The 23,647-nt window shown below is 51.5% G+C and overlaps 3 protein-coding genes across 6 annotated transcripts; 2 read left to right on the forward strand and 1 right to left on the reverse strand.

The window, feature by feature from the left end:
- Nucleotides 1-413: 413 nt before the first annotated feature.
- Retreg2 (reticulophagy regulator family member 2) lies at nt 414-5,416 on the reverse strand. The gene is given in 13 exon segments (XM_028893046.2): nt 414-587; nt 590-1,140; nt 1,776-1,911; nt 2,206-2,300; nt 2,457-2,600; nt 2,850-2,934; nt 3,118-3,253; nt 3,603-3,633; nt 4,760-4,866; nt 5,134-5,185; nt 5,188-5,307; nt 5,310-5,373; nt 5,375-5,416. Coding segments are annotated over 13 exon segments (1,626 nt in total). The 5' UTR covers nt 5,402-5,416; the 3' UTR covers nt 414-509.
- A 348-nt stretch (nt 5,417-5,764) lies between these two features.
- Cnppd1 (cyclin Pas1/PHO80 domain containing 1) lies at nt 5,765-12,027 on the forward strand. Of its 3 annotated transcripts, XM_028893048.2 has the most exons (10): nt 6,133-6,228; nt 6,531-6,604; nt 6,817-6,907; nt 7,369-7,477; nt 8,284-8,365; nt 8,522-8,642; nt 8,727-8,855; nt 10,047-10,108; nt 10,433-10,550; nt 10,766-12,027. In XM_028893048.2, exons 3-10 carry the CDS (start codon nt 6,839-6,841, stop codon nt 11,300-11,302), a joined length of 1,227 nt encoding a protein of 408 aa, XP_028748881.1. In that variant the 5' UTR covers nt 6,133-6,228; nt 6,531-6,604; nt 6,817-6,838; the 3' UTR covers nt 11,303-12,027. The 3 variants fall into 3 exon arrangements, with proteins under 3 accessions (XP_028748880.1, XP_037066148.1, XP_028748881.1); XM_028893047.2 differs by lacking the exon at nt 6,531-6,604 and having other exon boundaries at nt 5,765-6,229; XM_037210253.1 differs by having other exon boundaries at nt 5,766-6,229; nt 6,546-6,907.
- A 1,798-nt stretch (nt 12,028-13,825) lies between these two features.
- On the forward strand, nt 13,826-23,423 carry Slc23a3 (solute carrier family 23 member 3). 2 transcript variants are annotated; one of them, XM_037210254.1, is made up of 12 exons: nt 13,826-14,328; nt 14,441-14,598; nt 14,707-14,804; nt 14,984-15,057; nt 15,483-15,664; nt 15,983-16,106; nt 16,705-16,819; nt 18,709-18,962; nt 19,408-19,531; nt 19,786-19,953; nt 22,349-22,444; nt 22,903-23,423. In XM_037210254.1, exons 1-12 carry the CDS (start codon nt 14,161-14,163, stop codon nt 23,184-23,186), a joined length of 1,845 nt encoding a protein of 614 aa, XP_037066149.1. In that variant the 5' UTR covers nt 13,826-14,160; the 3' UTR covers nt 23,187-23,423. The 2 variants fall into 2 exon arrangements, with proteins under 2 accessions (XP_037066149.1, XP_037066150.1); XM_037210255.1 differs by having other exon boundaries at nt 13,830-14,328; nt 19,426-19,531.
- The last annotated feature ends 224 nt before the right edge of the window (nt 23,424-23,647 follow it).

Raw genomic sequence — 23,647 nt, forward strand, 5'->3', positions numbered from 1 at the left:
TGGAAGGAGGAGTTGGCAAAGAGTGGGGAGCACGCTGGTAAGGACAGGACACAGCAGGGAAATAAAGCCAAGGGGAGTTAGGACAGTAGAGAAAAATGATAAAGTGCCTGAGCTAAACAACCAAGTGGGACATGAGGGCAGAGCAGCACAGGTCCCTGAGGACAGGAAGAAGAAAAAGAAAGGGCAGACCAGCAGGGCTCGGGACACAATGAGAAGAGATGAGGCAGGGAAGCGAGTGCAGGCTATGGAGGACTTCCCTAGCCCCATCACATCCACTAACCCAAATGGAAAGTTATTTACAAACTTAAAACCAACCCTAGGCACAGGTACTGTACCAGGTCCCAGGACAGCAGGCAGGCAGGCGGGCAGGTGGGCGGGCAGACAGTGGGCTGGCTTCTATCGGACAGCCAGCTTCTCCACACAGTGCCTCTCCCCAGAGGAGGAGGGAAGGAGGAGCTGTGGCAGCCCTAGTCAGGAAGCCTCTGTGCCTGCACTCACTCTGCCACGGCTCATGGCTCAACCACGGCATGAGCCTCTTGGTCTGACTGGACCAGAGACGGACTGTCTGGCCCCAGGGGAGGAGGAGGGGGGGAGGGGGAGGAGGAGAGGGAGGAGGCAGTACATCAGGGGGCTTTGGGGGCATCTCTGGTCCCAAGCCCAGCTCTGCATTCAGTTGCTCCAGCTCCCCCTGATCCAGCAACTCAAAGTCCTCAGTGGTGAGTACCTCTTCCTCCTCAGGGGCAGCCAGGGCTTGAGGTGAGTCCTGGGGAAGGGGCGGGAGCACAGAGGGGGAGAGGAGGGTAACTGGACCACTTTCAGCCAGGCAAAGTGGGGGTGAGAGGGTGCTGGGTGGAGCCTCTGGGCTCAGGGTCTCCACTGGTCCTCCAGGAGAGCATTTCACTTCATCCTGGGGGGACCCTGCTCCATTGAAGTGCGTATTCACAAAGTGAAGCGGGGAGGAGAGCCGAAGCAAGGCTTCCTTGACGACAGCCTCTTCCTCTGTATCCAGGGCTTGCTTTGTGAGGGCTGGAGAGGCAGTGAGCAGGTCTTCAGGAGGGGCCAGCTCTGCCTCTTCCCCCTCCCCCAGTTCTCGGCTCAGAGCCTCTTCTGGCTCACTTGGGAGGCTCTGCTGGTCCAAATCTGTGCAGAGAACACAGGGTTAGGAATGGGCTGGTTTCTCTGACTGGCCACAAAAGCCAGTAAGTTCACGAAGAGAACTTAAGAAGCCAGGCTCTGTGGCACACGTCTATTGTAATCCCAGCATTTGAGGGGAGGCAGGAGGGATCAGGGGTTCAGGCCATCCTCTGCTATAGAGTTTGAAGCAAGCCTGAGCTATATAAGATCCTTATCAAAAAGCAAAGTAGAGCTAGAGAGACGGCTTAGTGGTTAAGAGCACTTGCTGCTATTGCAGAAGACCAAGGTTCGATTCCCAGCACCCACATGGTGGCTCACAACCATCCACAACTCCAACTCCAGGAGGTCAGTTGCCCTCTTTTGACTTCTGCAGGCACCAGACATGCATGTGTTGTACACATACATGCAGGCCAAATACTCACACACATAAAATAACAGATCTGAAAACAATAAAAGGACAGTTAAAGACCACAAAGCAAAGCAAAGTGAAGATGGAATACTGAGCCAAGGTCTTTGGGGAGCTTAGGGTAAATCAGAGAATCAACTAGCTAGAGGAAGCATTTCTGGAACTCAGAGAACAAAGCCTGCAACAAGTCAACATCAGGGAGCAGGAAGATTAAGAGGGCAAAGACTGCTCGTACCCTCAGAAACGTCTGTCAGTTGTGGGGTGGTGGCCCGAGATACAGAGAAGCCGCCGCTCTCTAAAATAGAAGCCTCCTCATCTGACAGCTCCGAGTCTGTAATAGCCAAGGCCAGTGCTGTTTTCTTCACATCCACCTGCAGAAGAACCAGGATGAACCCAAAGGGAGGGAGGGATACAAACACTTTACCCCAAGCCTTCCGGTCCCACCTACTCCAGAAGTGGTAGCTCTGAAGCAGTCAGCTTCTCCCCCCTCCCTCTGCCTTTCAGTTTTTGGAGAAGGGGTCTTGTACAGCCCAGGCTGGTCTCAAACTCATAATGAATTCTTGCTCCTTCTGCTTCCACCCCTCAAATAGGATTACAGGTGTGCATCACCACACCCAGCTTCCCTTGAGCCTTCTGTTTGACACCCCATCTTCCCTGGACCTCACCACTGGAGAGAAGCCAGCCAACTCTGCCTCGCTCTCACTCTCTGTTTCAGCCAGGGGCTCATCACCTGCTGGGGGTGCATTCTTCCCTTGCCGCTCTAGAGAAGGGCAATAAGGCAGTGTGAGCAAAGACAATGGGAGGAGACAAGTATGACTAAGGAACTGGAAATGATTTAGAGTCCAGGACACATCATGAGCCAAGAACCTCAGGCCCTCCCTCCCGCCTTTCCCTCGGGGTGAAGGGAACCCCTTACTCCTCTTGTCGTGTTTGTGGTGCAGGGCATCAGCTTCTGCTTTCATGCTGTAGTCCAACTGCATGAGCAAGGGCTCCAGGCGAGTGTACATCCTCTGGATCAGCTCATGATAAACCACCAGGGGCCACAGCAGGATACTCAACACTGTGGGTTAGAAAGTCCACTCAGAGCTCAGCATGCCAATTTCCCAAGAGCCTTCTTTAAACTGTCCCCTGGACAGGTAGGTCTAAACAAAGATGAGATCCTTCCCCAAGGCAGTGACATCCTCTTCCCTCATCTCCTACTCTCCTCCCCAGACAGGTAACTGACAAAGAAGACCCAGTCTGTCCTCCGGGTCAATCCAGGGAAAGAATAGGAAGGGCTTTGGAAAGGGCAGGGCTGGCCTCCACTCACAGACAATGTAGGAAATCATAATCCCTGGAACATAGTGTCCCAACACAGCTAGCACAGCACAGCCAGAACAGACTCGAGCACAGAACTGCGGAGAAGAGCACAGGTCTATGAAAACCCTGGACTAAGCCCATGTGCCCCGTCACCTAGGAAACACTACTCATCCGCTGGAAGAATGGGACCAGACTGGGAAACTACAGCAGATACTGCTCATACCGCTCCTCTCCCATCCCCTCTGGCTCAGGAACAACCACTACAGGAGGAGCTTTACCTGAGCTGGATTCTGCCTCTTGTACTGCAACAGCTCTTGCAGGTGAATCTGGAAGGTGAGCCAGCTCTCAGCCAGGTATCTGCACAACTCGGGCACACTCAGCAGGTGCGGCTGGGCGCCTGACCCCGCACCCTCACTGGGGAGACATGACATGACCCCTGGAAGCCTCAGAAACCAGCTTTCTAAAGCACTCACATCACTCTGAGATTGCTGATGAGCTCTTCAATCTGGAGACGTGGAAAACCCCACCTCCCCCAGAGGTCACCCTAGTCCGGGAAAGCAAATCCCCAGGATACTCAACTCTACCTCCACAGGAAAAGGCACATAAAAGTCTAGGGCCAGCACACTTTCGCTTGCTGCAAGCCCCTTCACTATACTGGGGCCTATGCGTGCAGAAGTAGCAGCCTTGCTCTTCTAGGAGCTGACCCGAACATGGTAAGCAGACCACATCTGGGCATCTTCTTTAAAAGGTGGTCTGTACTCACCTGTCAGAGTGTGGTTCCTCAGGGGGCGATGCTATAGAGAAAAAGGGGCACTAAATTAAGAGTGCAAGAGGCACTGAGAGACAGATCCCAAATCAGAAAGAACTGCTGCTCCCCGGCACTGTTCACGTCAAATTCTCACTTATAGGCATCAACCACTGCACAGGCACACAGAACTTCCTTCCTACGCTAACAACAGGCTGTACTACATGCTGCTTCTGCACCCTTTTTCTTTTTCGCAGTACTTGGAACTGAACCTGCGGTAAACATCAGGCAAATGATGTTATGTCCCCTGAGCTATGTCCCCTGTTCCTTGAGACAGGGTAGGCCTTGAATTTGGACCCTCCCCTGCCTCAGCCTCTTACGCAGCTGAGATGGCAGGTCTGTACCGCCAGGGCTACCTTTGTCTCCTTCTTTAGATTCAGCCTTTATCAAACACAGAAGCCCACACTTTATTCGTCTGTGTCCCCAATAATTTATACACGGCCCAATACATAGTTGTTCCACGATGCACATTAGGTGCGTGTAAGAAAGCCAAAAGAAGCCAGGCAGTGGTAGCACACACCTTTAATCCCAGGAGGGATTGATCTCGGGAGGCAGAGGTAGGGGGATTCCTGTGAGTTAGAGGTCAGCCTAGTCTACAGAGGAGGTCCAGGATAGGAAGGCTACACAGAGAAACCCTGCCTCAAAAAACAACAAACAAACAAAGTCCCTACTTTTGCAATTCCTTACAAGTCCATGCACCTGATTAAGGGCATAGTAGGGAATTCTATCTCAGGTGCTTTGGCTACACACTCTACAGTCTTTTATTTACTTTTTGAGACAATGTCACACTATGTAACTCGGGCTGGCCTAGACCTCCCAGAGATCCGCCTGTCTCTGTCTCCTGCGTACTGGGATCAAAGGCGTGCACCACCACACTCCGCTCTAAACTCCACAGTTTTGACTACTAAAACCCCAAGAACGTTACTTTTGGGAACGAGACGATTCTCATTTCTGGCAATTTCTTAAAACGGGGATGAGGGAGGGGGGCGGGCACGGAGTATGCCGAGGAGGCGCAAACGGCCCCGCTGTACCTTCTTCCCTTTGCTGTTCAACCTCGCAACACGGCCTGTGCAGAACAGTGCGTGCGTGCGTGCGTGCGGAATGAAGAAACTCACCTGAAGCGTCGGGGAGAAAGCGGGGATGCCAGAGATCCAGCAGAAAATAGGTCAGAAGTGAGATGCTGAGCACGAAGAAGGGTCGGAGGGACGACGAAGACAGCAACCTTGGGGAGACAGGCATCTCAGCCGCGCGTAGGTGAGAGGCTCCCAAACCCAGCGGAAAGGGCAGAAAGACCCACCGACAGGGAGACGGCCCTCTTAAGCCTTACCCCGCCACCGAGAGACTAAGCAAGGGGGCAACCTGACGGTGGATCACCGCTCCAGCGGCTGACAGCCCTTCCAGGGGAGGGTGCCCCCGGTCCTCCCGCCCCCCGCTCTCCCGCGCAGCCCGGCCCCGCCCCCCCCTCCTCCTCCACCTCCGCGGCCGTTACCAGAAGAGGCCGTTGAGTGCGGCCGCCGTGACCAGGCTGTGCAGCGGCTTCTCCACACCAGCAGTCGCTGCGCGGCCGCCAGCACCGCCTCCCAGCCGCGGAGCCGCAGCCACAGCGACGTGGCCAGGCGTCCCACCGCCTCGGCCGCCGCCGCCTCCTCCTCCGCGTCGCCGGGGCCTCCCCCATGCTGAGGCTCAGCCCCAGGCCCAGGCCTAGCCCCGAGGTCCCACCTGCGCCGGTGGTGGGTGCCGCCGCCGCCGCTCGCCATCACCGCGCCGCAGCCGCTGCCCGAGCCCCGCGAGGAGCCAGGGCTGCGCGGCCGCCGCCGGGGGCGCGTCAGGCGGAAGGGGGCGCACGCCCGGGCGAGGCGGACCTGCGGGCGCGCGGTCATGTGACGGGGCGCGCGGTCACGTGACGCGACCCAAACAGCCCGGATGGGAGGTCCGCGCGTGCGCAGGGGGGCGGCGGCGGCTGCGCTTCGCGCACCCACGCAGGTGGGCTTCCCAGGCCGCCGGAGCAGCCAACCCCGGGCGCGGCGCGTGGAGTCTCCGCAGCCTGCGGTCTTCTCCCGGTGGTGTCAGGGCGGCTGGGGAAGCTGCTGGCGACCCGTAGCTCCCGTGCGACCCCGCCCGGTGGAAGTCGGCCTCCAGGCGCCCAGGATCCTGGCTAGGATCTGCTTCGGCTCTGGAAGGGCGGCGGCATTGCCATTACTCAATCCTCGTCGCCTCCGGTCCCCTCCTCCCCTCAGCGGATAAACAAAACACCAGCGCGTGACTTTAATGCCTTAAGAGCAGCCTCACCAGTTTAGAAAAGTTGCTTCTTCCCGCTCCGAGCGTCGGCGCTCTTTCTTTCCCAAATCTTTCGGCGGCAAATTGGGTGGAAGGCGCGTTTGAAAATAAAACCTCATTTAGGTGCTGTTTACTTTTGGGAGACTTGTTGACATCGTTCTTTGAGGCTTCGTATCTTTTGAGATCATTTAATTTGCTGGAGTAACCCTACAAAATACAGTATGCATTCGAGCTTTACAATTTCAAACTCGTAAGGGGCATAGTGGTTCAACAGATTCCCTTCCACCTTATCCACAGTTCTCCCACGGGTAAGTTTCTTGTTCATCTTTCCTGTGCATTGCTGAGTGCGTGCATCTTCCCTACTAAATTCCGGGAAACAACTCGTTGTATGTTACCTCTTGTGTTAGTCTCGCTAATATCGGGCACCACTACCACGAGGTTTGGCCAGCTCGTTCACCCTTGGTGCGTCCCGGTCCCCTAGGGAACCGTAATCCAAAAATCAGACCCTGGTGCTGGAGCTCTCGTGACCCGGAGCTCTCGGCGGGGAGGCTGGGCCGGGCGGTCGGCACTTCCTGCCCGGCGGGCTGACTCGTCGGCGACACGCCCGCCGCTTGTAAACGCCAGGCGGACGCAGCACGGGCTGAGAACGCTTCTGGCCCTCGGACCTCTTCCTACTCGGCCTGGTGAGCGCCGCGCCGATCGTCGATCGTCGGGCGCCGGGAGGCCCAGGCAGCGCGCGGAACAGGAAGAGGCGTCCTGCGGCTGCCGGCGAGAGGGGAGGAGACTGCGCGGACCCGGGCGGCGGCCCTCTCGGGAGAGGCGGGCAGGTGGGCCAACGGGAGAGGACGGCTCTGTCCGCAACTTACTATTCCTTTTCTCCCCCTCCCCTTCACAGGGGGGCGGCTGACGGCGGCGCGATGGACCTGGCTGGGCTCCTACTGGACGAAGAAGGCACCTTTTCCCTCACCGGTTTCCAGGACTTCACGGTGAGAGCACAGTCCGCCTGTCCTTAGCACCCACCCCCCTAGGTTGGGAGTCAGGACTCCGGGGCGTTTCCCTCCGGACCCGAGCGGAATGGGAACTGTGTCACTTGCCATGCCCCGGATTGGGCAGCTGTTGAGAGCAATGCCTACTCGAGGCCCGGGCCACTTGGGCCTGGAGGCAAAGCCTCAGGTTATGGGAAGGGAACTACGGGTGGTTCGACTAGGGTCCATCTGGGTTCTAGTTTTCTAGTCTTCTCCTGGGAGCCCTTAGTGATGACAGGGTGTCTTTCTTCCTCTCCCCGAGGACAGGACTAGGCTACCATTAGCAAAAGATCCTGGGAACTCGGAGCTGGGTGGGGCATAGGCCCAGTGGCAGCAAGTCCTGTACAGCCTTCCAGCCCCAACCCAGGACGTCCACCAAACCCTTCCCTGCCCTTCACCCTCCACTACTGGCCCTGTTTCAGTTCCTTCCAGGACACCAAAAACTGAGTGCTCGAATCCGAAGGCGACTCTATTATGGCTGGGACTGGGAGACAGATTGCAGCCTGGAGGAGCTCTCCAGCCCTGTGGCAGGTTAGAGGGTGTGTGTGTGTGTGTGTGTGTGTGTGTGTGTGTGTGTGTGTGTGTGTCTGAGCAAGTATCTTTGAGGGCAGGGTTTTCAGTAGTCACCCAGATGCCTAGAGGTTTGCTGAGCTGCACTGTGTCTCATAACTTACCTCACTTGGTACTTGGTTTGACAATGCAAGATGCGTTTCACATTCTTTTAGCCCACGTGAGTAAAAACAGCTCATAAATCGCAGTCTCTTATTTTTAGGGCCTTGTGTGTGTGCCAGGCAAGCATTTTACCATGGAGCTCTACCCTAAAGTCATGCTGCCCCTTTGACTTATAGGGTCAGAAACTTAGGTTTTCTAATTATATTTGTTATATGTTTCCCAAGTAAACAAAGCACAGTTCTTAGATGAACATTAGTGAAAAATAAACACAAATAACTCAACAGAAGGAAAGGCTGAGAATCAAGGCTTTTATCTACTTAGAATTGGAGGAGGGGGAGGTGGGAAAATCAAGGATGAAAGGTTGAGACAGTGTCTTACTTACTACATAGATCTAACTACATAGATCTAACTAGCCTATAATTCACCTGCAATTCATCTGTAGATCAGGCTGGTCATGGAGTAATCCAATCCCCCTGCCCCTGTGTCTTGAGTATTGGGATTACAGGCATATTTCACCATGCCCTCCCAGCTTAGGAGAACTTGACTTCTAGGTTTCTGTGACAGTCAGATCCCAGACACTACAGACCTAGGTCTTCCCTGACAATTATAGGGACTGGTGTGTATGTTGGGGGGGTTGACTGTTCTGCCCCCTCTATCTCCTGCAGACATTACTGTGGAACTTCTTCAGAAAGCAGCACCCAGTCCTATTCGCCGACTCCAGAAGAAATATGTAGCTCACGTGTCCCGGTGAGGCTGGGATTGCGGGCATAGAAGAAGAGAGAGAGAGTGTTTGTGTGTGTGAGGGGGGTGGTATTGTCTCTAAAGAGAAAGTGTAGAGACAGATGAGCATCTTGAGAGTTGAAGGACCCTTGGGTTTAATTACTGATCCTTTCCACCTCGCAGGGAGGCTTGTATATCCCCTTGTGCTATGATGTTAGCTCTGGTGTACATTGAGCGGCTCCGGCACAGAAACCCAGACTACCTGCAGCACGTGTCCTCTTCTGACTTGTTTCTGATCTCCATGGTAAGGTGTCCCCTCCTTTTATTTCCCTAGTGAGCCAGGCACCAGGTAAGAGCTCCCCTGATGCTGCTTCTGGCTTCTCTACAGATGGTGGCCAGCAAATACCTTTACGATGAAGGGGAGGAAGAGGAGGTCTTCAATGATGAATGGGGAGCTGCTGGGGGAATGGCCGTGTCTACTCTCAATGCCTTGGAAAGGAGCTTCCTGAGTGCCATGGTGAGTGGCTCTTATCTGTCTTTTTTCCCTTTATTCTTTGTTCTCTCTCAGCTTTCTGTTGTTGTCTTTAGCGCTCTCTCTCTTTGTCTCTCTCTCTCTTTCTTTGTGTGTGTACACCAGATAACCTCCAGTGTTCTTCCTGAAGAACTGTCTACTTTGCTTTTTGAAATAGGGTCTCTTATTTAGCTCACGGATTAGGGCAGGCTGGCTGGCTGGCTGACCAGCAAGCCTCAGGGATCTGCTTGTCTTTGCCTCCTTAGTGCAGAGATAATAAAAAGTGCATGCCATCATGTCATGCCCACTTGTTTTATGTGGGTCCGGGGCCTCTCAGTTTCTGATGCTTGCATATATGGTCTTTACTAACTGAACTAGCAACTGTCCTCATTTAATTTTTTTTTTTTCCTACCAGATGTGCTTGTACACACATTTAATCCCAGGCAGAGCTCTAAGTTCGAGGCCAGCCTGGTCCATTTCAGGACAGTCAGGGCTTCATAGTCAGACCCTGTTTCTTTCAAGTTAGTCTGTCCTAGAAATCACTGGGTAGACAAGGCTGGCCTTGACCTTGTGATGGATCTCCTGTCCCTTCTGCGTTGGTCTCCAGTGCTGATCGTAGGTGCACAGACCGCACCTGGCTTTGCGTGGCTGCCCCTTGTGTCTTTGGCAGGGTCTTCCTTTCCAGTTCTCTCAGGACGAGTTTCGAGGCTTCTGGAACAGTGAGTCCAGAAGTCACGTCACACCCTCTTCCTCTAGGGCACACTCTGAGGCAGACCCTGTAGTTTTGGCCTCGGAATATTTGCTTTCAGACTTTTCCCACCTTAGACTTTGAGCTCCCTGTGGACACTGGCCATTCTTGGGTTTATTTTCTCCCTTTGTACTTTGTAGAGGAGGGTAATTAATTCGAGGTCAGGTAGGTAGTGATTGCATGATAGAATAAACGCAAGCCCTTTGGATAGTAGTTAGCACATCTTTTCAGCTGATGGTTGTAGCTGCTCCGATCAGACCACACCGTGTGCTCTCTTCCCTGTTCTTATTTACTTAGGATATTTTGAGATAAGCTTACACTATAGCCCAGGCTGGCCTAGACTCACTATGTAGCCCAGGCTGGCCTGTAACTTGCAGCAATACTTCAGCTTCCCAAGTACTGAGGTCATAGGGATGAACTACCATCCCTACCTTTCTTGTTGCACACAGGATTGGCGTCTCTACACTGATCCGCGGGAGATCTTTGAGGTGCTGAATTGGCTGGAGAGCTGGTGAGTTCCAGGAATTGGTAAGAGGGGTTTGAGGCATTTAGAGGCATAGGCTAGTGCCATAGGAGCTAGAGATGAGGTCTGTGTGGCTGCGAGAAAGAAGAGAAGAGAAAGAGAATTGTTCAAAGTAGTCGACCTCTTTGCCCTCCTTTGGTGGTGGTAGCAGCTAATTTGACATTTAGGTCTTGGTCTCATCTTCTGGATCAGTGGGTAGGCTAGGGATCTGTGTATTTGACCAGCTCCTTAGTGTCTTCTGATGGGTTCTGATGCGGGCCCCTGGGCTCACTGCAGGAGAGTCCCCAACCCCTTGTTTCTCCTCCCAACTAGCGTGGCTGAGCAGCAAGGGCGTCGGCGTGGCTGGTACACCTACACAGACCTGTGTGTGCTGCTGGAGCAGCCGGCGTGGCAGCTGTCTCTGGGCTCCCTCTGCCAGCGGCTGGTCAAGGTGAGAAGGGGCTGTTAAAGAGAGGGCTTGAGAAAGATCACGAGAGAGCGAGCATGCGTGCTGCAAATTCTGAAAGGCTCAGGAGAAATTTGAGAGTAGATGGGAGAGCAGGGGAGGCAGAGGGAGTTACAGAGAGCTTCCGTGTGAGAGGCTGGGAGTGGGGAAGAGTTGACGGGAGTCAACAGCCCGCTGTGTTCTTATCTTCTCTCCTGCAGCTGTCCTGCCTGTTAGCCGTGGCATATGTGAGCAGTGTGGCCCTAGCTGTGGCGTCGGTGGCTGTAATACACCAGTCCTTGGGGCTGTCCTGCAGCCCCTCGCCAGGCCCTCCTGACCTCAGACTGGTTTCCAAAGGCCTCTCGCAGCCCTGCATGCCTCCCCCCATGCCACAGTGCCTGACTAATGTCTCCAGCTGCCCGGAAGGCAATGTGGAGTGGCCGTCACTCTGGGGCACCCTTCTGGCCTCACTGACACCCCCTCCAGTCCCTCCCCCAGACCCCCCGGCCCCACCTACTCTTCTCCACAAATGCCCCCTTTGCCAGAAGTTCCAGAGAAATCCCCCAAACTGCCGTGCCTGCCACCAGCCTAACCGTACGGTGTCTATTGGTCCTTCACGCCCCTTCTACCATACCCACGGCCTGGCCCCACCCTGGCTCTCGAACCCGGTAGCCCCTCCATTCCTCCAACCCCAGCAGTGTTCTCTTTTTAGTGTCATGGAGCTGGCCCGTCTCAAGTCTTTCATTTTTCCAGGGTAGGCAGGGCTCTGAGGAACTCATTACGAGGTTTTGGGAGTCCCTAAGAACCTGGGAGAGGAAAACTTGATTTAGATTTTTGCTACCTCTCTGGGTCCTTGGCTAGTCTCCTGTCCTCCTGAGTAGGAACCTGGGATTCTGGGGCAGAGCAAGGTTGGTCACCCTCCTAGACCTCAGAGGCTGGCTAGTGGGTTAGGACATCGATAGTGCCTGGTACAGTTTCGGCTCAGTTACCAGCGGCATGTCACCGACGACGACGACGACGACGACAGAGAAGCACCTCTCTTTCTGTCTTCTCAAGCCTGGGGGGTGGGGTAGACTTTTGCTTTTGCTTTTCCAAAGATGGGAAGGTAGAGGTGGGGGGTGTGGGAGGTGGATGAGGGGGGAAATGAGACATTCATGTAGTTCTGTATTTGTGATGTCCCCGAGGCAGGAAAACCAGGGACGGATGGTACCAAGATGGGAGCCGCTGAGGGAAGGCTTCCCGAGGCAGGAAGCTTGCCACGCCCATCCCTTGGATGTAGTTGTCACAGCCAAGGATTCCGGGGCCCTTCAACCTTGTCCTTTTGTCTTCCAACCTTAGCATCCTGCTCCAAGGCTTCCCACTTGACCAGTTCTTTTCCAGGTGTTCTCCTTCCGGGCCTCGCCTCTCTGGGCACCACTGCTTTGTATCTGAGTTTTTTCACGCTTTTGTAGAACTGAGGTTTCAATAAACAGTTTCTGTTGCATGGCCTGGCCTCTTCCTTCTGCACCATCCTTTGAGGACCTTCTCTCATCTGCCTCCCAAGTCAGTTGCACTATCCTGTCAACACATAGCGTCTTCTCTGATCTCTGTTTCAAAACTTCCTGTTAGTTTCAAAGTTACTGGTTCCTGTTTCAAGCTTTCCTGCATCCCTACTGCTCCTACCTTGGGGGGGGGTGGCTGGGATTGCTGGATATGGCCTACCATGGGATACAAGCAATGACTGTCCCAGGCCTGGGAAGGCCTTGTCTGCTGTTGCATAGCCTGGGTGGGTACCAGCCTTGTGGATCCTTGTGGTGTCAAAACACATACCTGGTTAGCTCCTAGAATGTGAGCCCTGCTGACCGCTTCACCAAGGTGACTCATGGAAGTAGCTGGTGCTGAAGAACCAGAGCTGGGTCATCAATAAGAGAACAATCTATGGTGTGTGGACTGCTAGCTGACTGCCAAAGATAGTTGAGGGGTGTCTGGGGCAGGAGGAGATGTCCGTGGACCGGTGGGTGCTTCTGTCCCCAAGGGTCATTGTGGACATGTACTCATTTTATTTGGTTGACTCTTGGGGAATGCTACTGGCATTTTTTCATCTTGAGTGGGATGCTAGACACCCTAAAGGGTTTAAAACCTCCTTTACTGTGAACAGTTCCCTAGATAGACGTCATCATGCAGATGAAAATCCTGTTTTATATGAGCCTGGAGTTGGCTGCTGTTGGAAATGGTCTCACGAGGTTCATGCTGATCTGGAACTTGTGATCCACTTATATCTGCCTTCAGAGTGTTGGGGTACAGGCATGTGCCACCACCCCTAGTCAATTCTGAAGATATTTTTTTAAGTGCAAACATGAAATATTTTTGTGTATTTTGGGGGGGGGAATGGAGGACTCAAACCTACACAAAGAATTGAATGCAACAAAGGAATGTTGGGAATGGGAGTAAGTCTTCCCCCAGGGAATGGCATACCAATTGGTTATCCAATACCAAATGGTCAGTTCTGGAAACATACCTACGAATAACACTATACAGACTGAGCAGGTTATAGTTAGTAATACATATGTGTATATACATATATTTGTATAATAATAAAAGGGACATGAAAGTGAAAAGTGATGTGGAGGGGTATCTGGGAGGGTTTCCAGGGAGGAAAGGGAAGGCAGAAGTGATATAATCTCAAAAATAAAAAAAAAAATTTAAACATAATTTTCAGGGAATTATACTTCCATGTAAAGTAAATGTGTACTTTGTTCAGTGTTTTACCAAAAGTTTGTTCACTATTTTAGAAAACCTGGTCACCAATGTCAATCCTGCTTATGACATCTGAATTCCCATTAAATGTCATTGACTGGCTATCACATCCACAGTGATCCTGTTTATGGGTGCAGGCGGCAGACTGTTCCATTTCTTCTGGTTTATTTGTGCCCAAACTTTCACATTTTGAAGTACATATTACTATTAATTACTCTTGCTTTACAGTGAGTGCGTTTTATGTAGTGGTCATTGTCATACGGGATGTGGGCATTTTATTATTTATTTTTTATTTATTTATTTTCGTTTTTCGAAACAGGATTTCTCTGTGTAGTTTTGGTGCCCATCCTGGAGCTCACTCTGTAGACCAGGATGGCCTCAAACTCACAGAGCTCTGCCTCCCGAGTGCTGGGATTAAAGGCATGTGCCCCCCCCCACCCAGCTGATGTGGGCATTTTATGCATGAGTTTTGTTTTGAACTGATCCAGGGCATGTCTTGTTTGGTTGAGGAATGTGCACCTAATAGATGATGCTGAATGCTGATGAGGCAGTTTGCAAAATTTCTTCAGGCTATCTTGATGGGTCTTCCCTAACCCTCCCGTTTCCAGAGCCTGGTCTAGAAGCAGGGGATATGGCTGAAAATTCTTCAGGGAGGGGTCCAGAACTCAGCTGCTAGGTTAATGGCTGATGGAATTTGCTCAAGAGCTGGGCAAAGGTGAAAGAGCCATGTCCTGCTCCCAAGCCCTTATTTCTCTCTCTCCGCTTCATTGACACCCCCCCAGCTCCTCCCCACAACAGCCAGCGCACTCTGCTCACACTCTGACCTCTTACTTTACTCAACTAGCCCAGGGCGGCCCAGACACAATCAAGTCAGGGCAGCATGAGCCGATCACCTCTCCATCCAATCCCACTCCTACCTGTGGGCTCCCAGGATGCCCCTGCTCCCCTGCCACCACTGCTGCCCCCTCTTCAGAATCCCCCCTCCCACTCACGGGCCTCTCGGTGTGGGCCTTCCACCTGGGGCCTCAGCTGTCTTCTGGCTCTGCAGGTAGGAGGTGGAGGCGCCGGCTGAGATGGGTATTTGGAGGGAGTCAATGAGTCGCGAGAAACCCACACAGATAGGTAAACTTCTGCGGCTCATCCCTCTACACTATCCGCAGCATTTCCTGGTCCTGGCATCTCTGCTCTGTGCCTCCCACCTGCTGCTGCTCCACAGTCTTCCCCCAGGGGGGCTCTCATACTCACCTGCTCAGCTCCTGGCTTCCAGTTTCTTTTCCTGCGGTGTGTCTACGGTCCTGCAAACTTGGATGGGCAGCAGGTGAGGGGCACTCCTTTGAGAGAGGGAGTAGGCTCCCAGAAAGAGACTTAAGGGAATCCTGCTGACGGTCACACGTTTCCAAACCTGCTGGGGCCGCTGTTCCTTCAGGCTGCCTCTAGTCCAGGCTCCATCCTTAGAATTCCTTATCCCCGCGCTGGTGCTGACAAACCAGAAGCTACCTCTGACCACCAAGACACCTGGAAATGGTGAGTACAAAGTCAAGACAGGCTAGTGGCAGAAGTACTTGCTGGCTGGAGGTTGGGCGGTTAGTACTGTGGCTGAGCATCATAGAGAGAGGTCTTGGGCGTCACACCAGGCATCATTTGGGACAGGAGAGCACTGAGTCTCCATTCCATTTACACCTCTCTGTACCCCAAACTTACAGTCTCCCTCTCACTGCGCCTGTGTAGTTTGACAAGCTGCCATGGCCTGGAGCTCTGGAACACTCCTCTCCGAGAGGTGAGTGCCTGGAAAAAGACAGCAGAAAGACTGGATGGTCCCAGCATGGCGACATTCTTACTTCCATTATGCAGACACTGATGCTATCTATGATGCTAAGGAGCGAGGCAGGAGCCTATCCTTGGAATTAGTTAGAAATTCCAGGCTGGACCTGGAGAGATGGTTCAGCAGTTAAGAACACTCTCTGCTCTTCCAGAGGACCCGGGTTCAATTTCCAATATCCACATGGCATCTCACAACTGTCTGTTAACTCCAAGATCTGACACCCTCACACAGACATGCACACAGGCAAAATACCAATGCAAATGAAATAAAAGTAAATAAATTATTTTAAAAAAAAAGAAGAAAAAGAAAAGAAATTTCAGGCTGAAGTCAACTTGGTTGAACAGAAAGTCTTCTCTCCATCCTCTCCTCTGCTCCATCAGGTGTCGGGGGCAGTGGTGGTATCCGGGCTGCTGCAGGGCACAATAGGACTTCTAGGGGTGCCTGGCCGTGTGTTCCCCTACTGTGGGCCACTGGTGCTGGCTCCCAGCCTGGTTGTAGCAGGGCTCTCGGCTCACAAGGAGGTGGCCCAGTTCTGTTCCGCTCACTGGGGCCTGGCCTTGCTGTAAGTGAGTCCCGAGAGGTGTGGGATGGTACCCAGTGGGTGTGCAGACCTGGGGAGGGCAGAGCTTCTGGCTTATCAGATTCCACAGCTACCTGGGCAGGGATAGAGGTTTGAGGTTTGGAATCCAAGGCTTTCTTTGAATTCATGCAGTCTTCCTGATATTCATAGTCACATGCTATGGTACCTTAGGGTACCTCCCCACCCCTTCCATGAGGAGCTTCTTCCTTGGGGCCTCCTTTTACAATAGTCTGCTCCCCTGCATTGCCCGCATTCAGGATTCTGAGGCTTCGGACCTGCAAAGCTCCTTCTCTTTCCTAGGCTCATCCTGCTCATGGTGGTATGTTCTCAGCACTTAGGTTCCTGCCAGGTACCCCTGTGCTCCTGGAGGTCAGCTTCAGCTTCTTCAACTCCCATTTATATGCCTGTCTTCCGGCTCCTTTCGGTATGTGGGGCCCCTGGGCAGATGAAGTGAGAAGGGCTGGCTGATGTGCATAGCCAGGTGAGGTGGCACACACCTATAATTCCACCCTGGGCAGGTGGAGGCAGAAGGATTGAGGAGTTCAAGTTCTGCTATTTAGGAATTTTCAGCCCAGCCTGAAATACATGGACGAAAACCCCCGTATTGGCTCTCATCACACATGTGGGTGGCTCATAACTGCCCGCAACTCCTGCTCCAGAAGCCAAGTCCCTCTTCTGGCCTTCCAGCTGCTCCCCCATACACAAACAAAATAAAAATAAAATAGTTGAGCAAAGTGTGGTGGCGCACGCCTTTAATCCTAGCACTTGAGAGGCCAAGGCAGGCAGATCTCTGTAAGCTTGAGGCCAGCCTGGTTTACATAGAGAGTTACAGGACAGCCAGGGCTACAGAGAGATCCTATCTCAAAAATCAAATCAAATCGTTGAAACAGACAAAAGCGTGTGGGGTTGACCTGGAATGTTCCCTTGGTCCCTATTTCTGAGTTTCTGATGACCCCACCCAGGCTGACTCAGAAGGTTCTGGGGAGGAGGGAGCTCTTGTCCATCTCATTATTGCCCTTCAGGTGCTTACCCCTGTGGCCTGTGTGTGGATCATCTCTGCCCTTCTGGGTCTGAGTGTCATCCCCCTGCAGCTTTCTGACCCCACTGAGGCACCATGGTTTTGGCTGCCTCACCCAGGTAGGTTTTTCCCCATGCTTCCATTCTCTCGCTCAAACCAAGGCTTCTATTTCTTTGCATTCACAATTTCATAGTCTTCGGCCAGGTGAGGTGGCACACGTCTGTAATCCCAATACTCGGGAAGTGGAGGTAGGAGGAGCAGGAATTCAGGGTCATCTGCAGCTACATATCGAGTTTGAAGCCAACCTGGGCTACATGAGGCCCTTTTCAAAAAAAAAAAAAAAAAAAGTCACACAAAAGATTTAATGGAGCTCACTTTTTACTTCTGAATAAAATCTGTGTTTTCTCAAAACACAGATGGAGAAACCGCCAATTTGAGGGGTTGCTCCACCCCCCCCCACTTCACTGCAGATGCATTATTTGGGTTAGAGTCAGGAGATGTTATACCATGTATCCTTACTCTCCACCCCATTGCTTACTCCTGATATCCCTGACCAATGAACAAGTTTACATTCTCAGCCCCTGTGGACATCTCTGTTGGTAAACTGTAGAGTTCCTGCCTTGGAGTCAGCGTATGTGAGATTTTGTCACTCATGTTCATTTGTCATGGTGGTGGGGATCAATCTTAGAACCTTGTGCAGAATACTCAGCAAGTGCCTTACACTGAACTCTACCCGAGCCCTTCATGGAACAGTTTAACAACGGCCAGTTGAGTTCTGATGAGGCCCTAAGCACATGGTAGGCGTAGTGATGGATACAGGAGTAATAATGTCTGCTTCACAGAGCTGACAGTCTACTAGGGGTATATAGAACCAAATAAGCAACTAAATAATGTGAAACTGGCGTCATAGTAAATGTACCTAAGTAAAACTAGGATTTGTGGTGAGAGAAAATAATGGGGAATTTGACGCTATTAGCGGAGTCGAGAGAAGTGGGTTTTTTTATTTAGATTTTTTTCTTTTCAAATTATTTCTTGACATGTTCCATACATGTATACAATGTATCTTGATCATATCCAACTCTTCCTCCCACTGTCCCCAATACATCCCCATCCCATCTGCATGTCCTTAAAAAAAAAAAAAAGAAAAAAGATTCACTGAGTCAGATTAGGTACTGCGTGGATGTGCATGGGTATGGGGCTATCTGCTAGGGTCTGCACCGCTGAAAGAAAATGACAGTCCCTTACCCCAGCAGTTAGCACCGAATATAGCTCCTCATCTAGGGGTGAAGCCTCATGAACCTTTACCTCCCTCATGCTTCCATGCTGGACTCTTGCATGGCTTGATCTTGTACAGGTCTTGTGCAGGTGACCATGGCTGCTGCGACATCATGAGTGCAATGGCCTTGTCATGTCCTGAAGACAGCTTCTCACAGCATTCCTCCCCATCCCCCAGTTCTTACATTCCTTCTGTTGTTGTTTTGAGACAAGACCTCACATAGCCCAGGTTGACCTTGAACTTGCAATGGTAGCCAAGGATGGCCTTAAACTCCCTGTAGCTTTGTGAGCGTTGTAATTACAGGGATGCATCACCCCACTTGGATGTGGTGGGAGAAATAGTCCTTGAAGAAGTGAGATGAGATGTAAGAGGTGGAGAGAGTAGGAGCCAGTTGGACAGGATGCAGGAGACAACAGCATACTAGGTAAACAGCATGTGCAAGGGCCCTGTGGTCATCAGGAACACAGTAAATCCAGGGCCCAAAACAAGACTAGTGTGTTTGAAGTAAAGTGGAATGTGACAGGAAATGGGACTAGAACAGAACTGAGAGTCAGACCAACCTGGTAGATCATAGTGAAAAGAAGGGTCTTTATTTAGAGTTCAGTGGTTTTGCCCCACAGTATTATCCTGAAAAGTTAGAGCATCTGGGATTCTTGTGGTATAGACATTTAGGGGCAGAGGGATGCTCCAGGCTTGAGTCTGGTCTCTAGATGACTCCTTCTTCTTCCTCAGGTGAGTGGGATTGGCCCTTGTTGACGCCCAGAGCCCTGGCTGCAGGAATCTCCATGGCCTTGGCAACCTCCACCAGCTCCTTGGGGTGCTATGCCCTGTGTGGCCAGCTGCTGCATCTGTCTCCTCCACCACCCCATGCCTGCAGTCGAGGGCTGAGCATGGAGGGGCTGGGCAGTGTGCTGGCAGGGCTGCTGGGGAGTCCCCTGGGCACCGCATCCAGCTTCCCTAATGTAGGCACAGTGAGTCTTTTCCAGGTACGTGGATCTGAGACAGGACTGAGGGGATTGGCAGTACAGGGGCAGGAGCTCAGGGTGGTTGGCTGTCGGCTGGGCCAGCTCTCAGGCAGGCAGTCCACGGAGGGAGGTGCCTAGAAGTGCTAAATGCTATGAATGTAGAGAAACAGGACATCGGTATGCCAGGTGAATTGGGAGCTCCGCCAAAGCTCACTACAGCGAAGAATGAATCAGAGAAAGCCCCATTCTCTTGGGAACTTGGCAAGAAAAGGAAGCATATAGCATAATTTGAGAGCAGTCAACACTGTCGCGAAAGCAATGGTGTATGGGCTGAGCAAAGAGGCTCCTTTGGATGGAGTGGCTAGGATGCTTACAAGGGTCACACTTAAGCTGGGATATGAAGGATGAGATGGAGCGGGCCAGGCAAACATCTGGTGTAGTCCAAGGAGTTGGCTGTGTTTTCTAGTGTCTCTTCTTCATGCAGACCGGTTCACGGCGAGTAGCCCACCTTGTGGGGCTGTTCTGCATGGGGCTTGGGCTCTCCCCAAGGCTGGCTCAGCTCTTCACCAACATCCCACTGCCTGTGCTTGGTGAGTGAATAGATGTGAAGACAGGTATTAGAATGCTATTTGGCCCAACCAGTTGGCCAGGCTGGTGCCATTTCTTTCTAAATAGCTTCTCTGAATGGATACGGTCGTATGCTCTTGTTTTCTCAGTCCGACTGAGACTCTTGCAGAACCAGAAACAAGCCTGTTGGTTATCTTTTCTCTGTACAACCTGCCTGTCCGACAAACCCTGAACTTTGCCCTCGTCCCACTGCTTTGTTTTCTTCTGTACGAGGCAGGTGGGGTCCTGGGAGTGACCCAGGCTGTAGTTCTGTCTGCTGGCTTCTCCAGCTTCCACCTGGCTGACATCGACTCTGGACGAAATGTCTTCATCGTGGGTTTCTCCATTTTCATGGCCCTGCTTCTGCCAAGGTGGCTCCGGGAAGCCCCAGTCCTGCTCAACACAGGCAAGTGGGGTGGAGGAAAAAAAAAAGGGGGGTAGGGTTGAGGCTTTAGGCCAGTGGCTCTCAATCTGTATGTAGGTCATGACCCCTTTGGGGGTCAAATGACCCTCTCACAGGGGTCGCCTAAGGTAATCAGGAAGCACAGATATTTACATTGCAACTCATAACAGTAGCAAAACTACAGTTATGAAGTACCAATGAAAATAATTGTGTGGTCGGGGTCACCACAACATGAGGAACTGTATTAAAGGGTCGCAGCGTTAGGAAGGTTGAGAACCACTGCTTTAGGCTCTCTGAATTCTTGGTCTCACAATGGGATTTTGTATGCACTTTATTCATTTATTTAACAAATGCTCATTGAGCCCCGTGCTCCCATTTTTTTGTGTGTTTGTGTCTTGGTTTTATTTCTGTTGCTGTGGTAAAGCACTCGGACCAAAGGCAACGTAGGGGAGGAAAAGGTTTATTCAGTTAACAGTTCCAGATCACATTCCATCATTGAGGGAAGCCATGGCAGGAACTCAAGGCAGACTCTTGAAGACAGGCCTGCTTACTAATCTACATGGCATTACCTCCAAACAAGGGACTCACTTCACAGCCAAGAAGTACGGCAGGAACCATGGACGATGGTGCCTCAAGCTCAGCTAACTCTCTTATACAGTTCAAGACCACCTGTCTAGGGTTGGTACCGCCTATGGTGAGCCAGGCCCTACTAAATCAATCACACCAAGAAAGTCAGTCCCCTACAGACTTATCTCACAAGCAAATCTGATCTAGGCAATTCCTCAATTGGGACTCACTTCTCACATGACCCTAGGCAGTGACAAGTTAACAGTTAGAGCTAACAAGTTACAAAACCCCTCCCCTAAACACATTTTTAAAACAAGCTAGCTAGGTCAAGACCCAAAAGTGCCTCTCTCTGGGTGGTACAGTGTTAGGAAAGAGGTGATTTGTTAGGAGTATCACAAGGCAGGTTAAGATAAGAGCTGTGCGTAGGGCGTGATGGATCATGCCTTTAATTCCATCATTCAACAAGCTGGTGGCATCTCTGAATTTGAGGCCAATAGGCTACACAGTGAGTTCCAGGCCAGGCAGGGGTACAAAGAGAGACCCTGACAAAAACAAGAACAAAGGACCTGTGGTACTCAATGACAAGAGTAGCTTCTGTCTGAGGTGATTCAGTAGAACCGAACTGGTCTTTGAGGATGGAAAAACTGAAACAAACATTCTTGGCAAAAGGCCATTTCCGTGTGTGTGAGAGACATGGTCTCATTTTGGAACCTAGACTGGCTTCAAACTTTTGGCAATCCTCCTGCGTCAGACTCCCAAGTGACAAGATTATAGATGCAAGCCACATGGACAGCTGATAAGATCATTATTTTCTTTCTTTTTTTTTCTTTTTCTTTTTTTGAGACAGGCTTTCTCCGTGTAGTTTTGGTGCCTGTCCTGGATCTTGCTCTGTAGACCAGGTTGGCCTCAAACTCACAGACATCCTCCTGGCTCTGCCTCCCCAGTGCTGGGATTAAAGGCATGTGCCACCACCACCACCACCACCACCACCACCACCACCACCACCACCACCACCACCACCACCCAGCTGATAAGATCATTCTTGATCACATTTCTATCATATACAAAGATAGAAAATAGGATTATGGGACAGAAGTAGCGTTTCCTGAAAGCTGCAAACAACATGGGTTGTCTAGAGCAGTGGTTTTCAACTGGGGGTGATTTTGTTCCATGGGGAACATTTGGCAATGTCTGGAGACATTTTTTTGGATGTCAGAAATGGGGAGAAAGAGGATTTTTTTTTAATTGTTTGCTTGTTTTGAGACAGGGTTTTTCTGTGTAATAGTCCAGGCTATCCTGGAACTTGTAGCCCAGGCTGGCTTCGAATTCACAGAGTCTTCCTGTCTCTTCCACCCAAGTGCTGGGATTAAAGACATGTGCCACCACATCTGGTGAGAAAAAGGATTTTTACAGGCATTCAGTGCTTATAGAGGTTGTTAAACATCCTTTGAAGCATTGGACAGCTCCTTATAACAGGATTATCCGGTCCAAAGTGTTAGTAGGACTGAAGTTTCGAGGCTCAGGCTAGAGCACCAAAGGTCAGAAGTGGGAGAGACTGGGGCTTTTTAATGCCAAACTTTCCAGAGAAAGGGAGCCTGGGACAAAGGGTATCTGGAGGGTGTGTGGGTGCTTAGAAAACATGGTATTAAGAAGGGATCCTATGGGAAGGGCCTGAGTATGGGAAATGGAGTTTGTAGAGGGACAGAGTGGGATGGAATGATGACTTAGTGAAGCCTGGCCCTGGTCCAAGACTTAGTTTAGGTCTGAAAAGGAAGATACATTGCCTCGGACAGTATGAGTTACTTTCCTGCCTGGCCCCAACCCTTTGTAGGCTGGAGCCCCTTGGATATGTTCCTGCGTTCATTGCTGGCAGAACCCATTTTTCTAGCTGGTCTTTTGGGCTTTCTTCTAGAAAACACCATTTCTGGTAAGTTGGGACTAGGTCCTAGGGGAGTGGCTGGGAAGTCATGACTCCCTGAGTTGGGTAATGACCAGACTAATCCCTCCTTGTACTTATTTTATTTTTTCAAGGCAGGTTTTCTTTGCGTGATAGAACCCTGGCTGTCCTGGAACTCACTTTGTAGACCAGGCTGGCCTCGAATTCACAGAGATCCATCTGCCTCTGCTTCCCAAGTGCAGGGATTAAACGCTTGCCCAGCTTACTTGTTTTTAAGAACTTATTTTCATTTTAAATTATGGGTATGCATGCATGTGTGTCTGTGGGGATATGCATATGAATTCATATCCCTCCAGACCCGGAGTTACAGGCAGCTGTAAGCCATTTGATATCAATGCTGGGACTGGGAACTTGGGTCCTCCGTGCGAGTAGTACCAACTCTTAACTGGGGAGCTATCCCTCCAGCCTGACCCATCCCTCTTTTGCAGGTACACAGACTGAGCGAGGCCTGGGTCAAAGGCTGCCAACTTCTTTCACTGCCCAAGAAACTCAGAAGTCCAGGGAGAAGGCTGCTCAAGAGTATGGGCTTCCTTTACCCATTCAAAACTTGTGTTCCTGCATCCCACAGCCTCTCCATTGCCTCTGTCCAATGCCGGAGGACTCTGAGGATGAGGAAGGAGGGCCCTCTGAAACAGGAGAGATGGCCGACTTGCTGCCTAACTCTGACGAGTCATGCCCTACAGCGAGCAGAGACGGGTTTAGGTCCCAGTAATTACCAAGAGCACCATTTTTGTCTTTATTAGTTTAGCAGTCACTCCCAGCTTGCTGGAGCCTCTTGCCTTCAAGGCAATACTTTCTCCCAGTGAGAAGGTGTACGTGGCCCACCTAGATGCGCCGTTTCCCAGCAGAAAGGGCTGCCTTTCCTCCTCTTAATCAGGCTGAAGTGTTCAGAAAGCAGGGGGCGTGGGTTTAGTGAATAAATGAGATTTTTTTGCCTGTGGACTGTCAATGCCGCTTGAATGAACTCTAGCGTTCAAATACTTTATCGAGTGCTTCCCACGAGCAAGGTCCTGCATCCACAGATATGAATATGGCAGGGGTCCCTGCCCTCTCCCTGCATTTAAGGTTTAAATTAGTGACTAAAATGCAAAGCAGAAGACAGTTTATAATGCAGACGAAAATAATGATGAGGGGGCAAGGAGGAAGTGGTATTTCGTTTCGACTGGAAAGGAA

Source organism: Peromyscus leucopus, chromosome 13 (assembly GCF_004664715.2).
Source record: "Peromyscus leucopus breed LL Stock chromosome 13, UCI_PerLeu_2.1, whole genome shotgun sequence".
Taxonomy (NCBI): Eukaryota; Metazoa; Chordata; class Mammalia; order Rodentia; family Cricetidae; genus Peromyscus; species Peromyscus leucopus.

What these genes read in the sequence shown, in the direction of transcription:
- Cnppd1 (XM_028893047.2), top strand. Translation starts at nt 6,839, where the DNA reads ATGGACCTGGCTGGGCTCCTACTGGACGAAGAAGGCACCTTTTCCCTC. An exon ending in GCTCTCCAGCCCTGTGGCAG is followed by an intron (nt 7,478 to 8,283) that starts GTTAGAGGGTGT and finishes TATCTCCTGCAG; the next exon opens with ACATTACTGTGGAACTTCTT. An exon ending in ACTTGTTTCTGATCTCCATG is followed by an intron (nt 8,643 to 8,726) that starts GTAAGGTGTCCC and finishes GCTTCTCTACAG; the next exon opens with ATGGTGGCCAGCAAATACCT.
- Slc23a3 (XM_037210254.1), top strand. Translation starts at nt 14,161, where the DNA reads ATGAGCCGATCACCTCTCCATCCAATCCCACTCCTACCTGTGGGCTCC. An exon ending in GGAACACTCCTCTCCGAGAG is followed by an intron (nt 15,058 to 15,482) that starts GTGAGTGCCTGG and finishes CTGCTCCATCAG; the next exon opens with GTGTCGGGGGCAGTGGTGGT. An exon ending in CATCCCACTGCCTGTGCTTG is followed by an intron (nt 19,532 to 19,785) that starts GTGAGTGAATAG and finishes TGTACGAGGCAG; the next exon opens with GTGGGGTCCTGGGAGTGACC.